This window comes from Antrostomus carolinensis, unplaced genomic scaffold, assembly GCF_000700745.2.
Source record: "Antrostomus carolinensis isolate BGI_N321 unplaced genomic scaffold, ASM70074v2 scaffold29634, whole genome shotgun sequence".
In the NCBI taxonomy this organism is placed as follows: domain Eukaryota; kingdom Metazoa; phylum Chordata; class Aves; order Caprimulgiformes; family Caprimulgidae; genus Antrostomus; species Antrostomus carolinensis.
Genome location: NW_010311833.1, coordinates 28,483 through 32,797, shown reverse-complemented (window position 1 = coordinate 32,797; position 4,315 = coordinate 28,483). Strand labels below are relative to the sequence as shown.

The following is a 4,315-nucleotide window of genomic DNA, read 5'->3' as shown; positions in this document are numbered from 1 at the left end:
GCTACTGGATCAGTTTGTTTTCCAAGGGAGTGTTTATTTCACAGATGGCTTTGGCCAGGAGCACTGTTTAGCCCCAGTGTCAATTTGGAAAAGCTCTTTTCAAGCTCTTGACAAATCCAGGTCTTCCAGGGCTGAGGCTACATCTCCATTCCCCTGTGGTACTACATGCACAGCCACAGTTGTGTCAGGGGGTCTGTGCCCCCTGCTCACTTGCACAGATCAGGGGACCAAAGGCCAGCAGTCGATAGTTGTGGAGTGGAGAATACAAACTGCCCTTAGTTACCTGCAACAGGTTAGGCCCAGAGGATAGGTAACATCCTCTTATGCATTCCCTTGGCATTCTACAAAGCCAGATCTGTACAGAGTGGCCAGCTGTGGAGGTCACCTGGCCATGATGCAGCAACTCTTGCTCTAACAGCAGGACAGGGCAGCTGCTATTGCAAGATCTCAAGGTTATGGCATGGCTCCTGGCCCAGCCTCCTTCACACACACTCAGCTTGTGCAGCAAGACTACTTGCTTATATCCCTGGTCCTATTAGAGAGGTTTTGTAACAACTTTTATTAGCATTTCAGGGAGTTTGGAAGAGAGGGTCGCTGCAGTGTCTCCCAAATGGTACCAAGGCAAGGCCAGTTCAGGGAAACATCCATCCCCACCTCAGGGGTTCAAGCCATTCAAGTAAGTTTTTTAGCCATCTGCTTTATAGCTGTGGGCCTAACAGGGAGCAGCACTTGGCAGCAGGGGTTTTAGTGTTAATGTTTGATTCAGAAAAGGGAAACATTTTATTTTTAAATGACTTTGAATACCATTTCTTTGTAAAATGTTTTAAATACCTCATTATGAGAAGGTGCAGATTGTGCTACCTTGTATTAAAGCTTAAAAGAAAAATGCTCTGTAGACCCGTGTGGACTGTGGCTCATCTGTACGTACCTCCTGGCAGAGCAGCATCCTTGTGCTTGTTGCAGACTTCAAACTGAGGAGGGAAGACGCTACTTCAGTTTGCCAGGCCCAAAGGTAAAATCCCTACAAGCAGTGCCTCCACTCACCAGCACTGACAAGGGGCACAGAGCTTCTCTCCTTGCTGCCAGCTGTCCCTAGTCTTGGACTGGGACACTGTTCCCCAAAAGCAGCTCTGGGTGTGTGAGCTGTGCTGACTAAGCAGGCTGGCCCATGGGAAGATGCTCTCACTTACAGCCCCTTCCTGCACTGACAAAGGTCAGTTCTGCTTTGGTGCTGCTCAGCAGCAGCTCCATCCCTTGGGGCCTTGCATGGGAAGGCATGATGGAGACAGAGCACAGCAGGTTATAGGAGGCACTGACATAGTTAACGTTTTCATTCAGTTGTTGCCTTAATCAATGCCCCTTGAACTACATATTTCAGAATACAGGGTTTCTAAGAACAGGCAGTTCAGAAAAGGAAAATGTTCTGCTGACTCCTGTCCACCCTTTAAAAAAAACCCAAACAAAACCATCCAACAAAACTTGTCAACTTCCCTTTCCATCACTTCAGGTAAGTAGCACTATAGAGCACTTGCACTGTGTCTGTAGTTCTGTAAATGTGGCAGAGCACTTTGGCTCAAGAAAGTGAGTTCCAGATGATACTGGATCTGTGCAGGTTTGATGTTGCTGGTTTGTGACAACTGAAACCTGAGAATGTTGCAGCTTCCTGCTTTACCTGACAGAACAAAATCTTGTTTCCATAGCATACATTTACTGCTTTTTAATTTAGTTAGAACATAGAGCTGTGCAAATCACAGTTCATAAACCCCACCCACACATCACTCAGGACTCTCCCCTTCAAGGGTCCCCTCACAAATCAGCCTGGGAGAGGGAAAGAAAGGGCAAATCCTGTTAACAATCCTGAATCCACTGGACCCAGTTTAGAGAGGCTCCTCCCCTGATTCACAGCACAGGGAGCCCCCAGTGTTTCTAAAACACCACTACACAGACTAAAAACATCCCCCCTATGCACACCTTTTGTCAGGTGATGGCTGGTCCCATGTTATTTTACATAATACTTTAAACTCATGGGTAGGGGGAGGAAATCGAAAGTAACAGCAAAGACAAACACCCATTCCCCACCATTCAGTGCTGAAGGGAGGGGGGGGAGAAAGGAGCACACTAAAAATCCAGTTAAACCAAGATGTTTGTGAAACTTAAGAGCAGGACTTGAGCCAGCTTTTTGTTCAGTTCTGCCAATCACGTGAGCTACTGCAGCAGTAGCTTTCTTCCTTCTCCCATGGAAGGAGGAAGAAGTGCTGGAAGAAAATATACCACTACCCACCTCCCAGTGACCCCAAGCCCTTTTTTTCTCCCCCAAAGCAGGGAATGACCCTGAGGAAAGTTTCTGCTTGGAGAATCAGTTCAGGTGCTGCAGCAGCAAGGACCTTCAAAGGGAGAAACTTGTACAGCCTGCAAGAAACGATGAGGTAATGGCAACTGAATTATTACTTCTCCAGCTGCCACTCCTGGGAGGATGGGACATTTTCCAGCACTTCCCTGTTCATGACCAAGTCCATCCTTTAAGTAACCTTGGGCCTGTCCCCCTTTGCCATTGTCCATGCACAAAGTCTGAGCCACTTCAGACCTTTGACTTTCTGAAAAGCACCTTCTGCCACCCTTTCTGTCACCTCATGTCCACAGGCTGAGAGCTCAAGCAGCTTCAGCACTCCAGGGATATCCACAGCCAGTGCACAGCTCTACACGTCCAGGTTCAAATACTTTCAGTTAAGGTTCTTGGACAGGCAAACTCACTGTGCAGGCTCAGGGTCTGAAGATGTTCAAGTGGCTCATTTGCTGCCTGCCTTGTTTACTGTCAGGAAGAGCAAGCAGAGCTCAGTCTTAGTGTTTCTAGGCAGGCTTTTAGAGGTATTCAGAGAGAGAGGAAGAAAAAAACCCACAAAACCAAACCAAAATTCATATGCACTTCCTTGCAGACAAGGTATTTCAGGAGAGCTACCCAGTTCCTGGGGCTTTTCACTCCCTCCCCGATGCACACTGGAGGTCAAAATCTCTGTGGGTTGTTCTGGAAAACACATGCACGAACATACACACACACGCTGTCCTGGTGGGGCCTTTTGCTGGATGTCCAGTTTCCCCAGCTTTCTGAGCAGGGTAGTCAGTGGGGGAAGCAGTGCCAGAAGTGCTGGTCCTTGCCCAGGAGTCTCCTATAGCAATTCCCTCCCTGGCAGACAGGCCAGGGTGGCTTCACAGCTTGCAGCCAAGTTCTAAGGCACCACAGTAAAGAAGCCTGAAAAGGCCAGAGAAACATTTCTCAAGCCAGAAAAATAGTGTTGAGCAGCTTTCCTAGGTGCACTTGGCAAGAAACAGCCCTTTTTGCTTCTGAAACATGCCAAAAATCCACAGTGAATCAGGAAGTCCAAGAGGAGGGGTGTTGGCTGAGGAGAGAGAGGCAATGCAGCAAACGCACAGCGTGGCGCCCCATTAATGCCCTGGAAGTGGCTGAAGTGCATCTCCCTCCCTGTCACTCATCTCAACTCCAGTGAATTGGTGCAGGCAGCAGGACGAGCTGACTAGGATGTGTTTTCAGGTAGCTTGTCACGGTTCAGTCCATACTGCACACTCACGTTGTGGTCCAGCTCTTCCAGCTCAGATGGAAGTGGGATGGCGAGTTCTCCCAGGTAGAGAGAGAGTGCTTCAAAGGAATCTTCCAGCTTGGAAAAAGGGGGCCTAGAAGCAGCAGTGAGGAAATGTGAGTGGGTAAGAGGAAGCAGAAAAGCATCTGGAAAGGCTGAGACAGTTGTCCATCCAGGCCCCTCCCTATGCACAGAGGTGTGAGCAGGGACACAATCCTTCCCTGTTCAGCTTCTGAGACTGCAAAGATCCCATCTGTCTGGGTTACCCATTTTTACAGCCAATGACCAGGGAGGTCTGGCTCTTTTGGAACCCACTTGGCATCAACACTGTTCTGAAGCTACAAGTTTCACAACTGAAATCAAATGAATTGTTCACCTTTCACAGCTGCTGCCCCTACTTCATGTACATGAGTAACCCTGAACAATCACTCCTTCTTTACCCTCTCTATCTCAGAAATTGTTTGATATTTCCACCATATACAGCAGTCTCTCTCCCAAGCTGATGAGTCCTTAGTTGCTCCTCATGTGGAAGCCTTTGAGCATTCCCACAAGTTGGAATACAGCCCTCTTCCATCCTCTGTGCAGAGCAACCCTTCCACTAAGCGGATACAGGCACATCCTCCAGGCTTACAAAGAGTCCTCCAGACCCCAAACCTACCTGCTCTCTGGTTCCAGTCTGCAGCAAATAGCAGCCAGAGGAAAAAAGGCTGGAGGACAGTCAG

At 48.5% G+C, this 4,315-nt stretch overlaps 1 protein-coding gene across 1 annotated transcript in view; it reads right to left on the bottom strand.

Annotated features, from left to right (window-relative positions):
* Nucleotides 1-3,054: 3,054 nt before the first annotated feature.
* The window catches only part of LIMK2 (LIM domain kinase 2), an 18,936-nt gene continuing 17,675 nt past the window's right edge, over nucleotides 3,055-4,315 (bottom strand). The window contains exons 14-15 of the mRNA XM_010166861.2: nucleotides 4,252-4,315; nucleotides 3,055-3,687 (exon numbers count right to left, since the gene is read on the bottom strand). The exon at nucleotides 4,252-4,315 is cut by the window's right edge and continues 121 nt beyond it. Of these exons, the coding sequence (XP_010165163.1) occupies nucleotides 3,531-3,687; nucleotides 4,252-4,315 (221 nt within the window). The 3' untranslated portion in view covers nucleotides 3,055-3,530. The remainder of the gene's footprint in view (nucleotides 3,688-4,251) is intronic.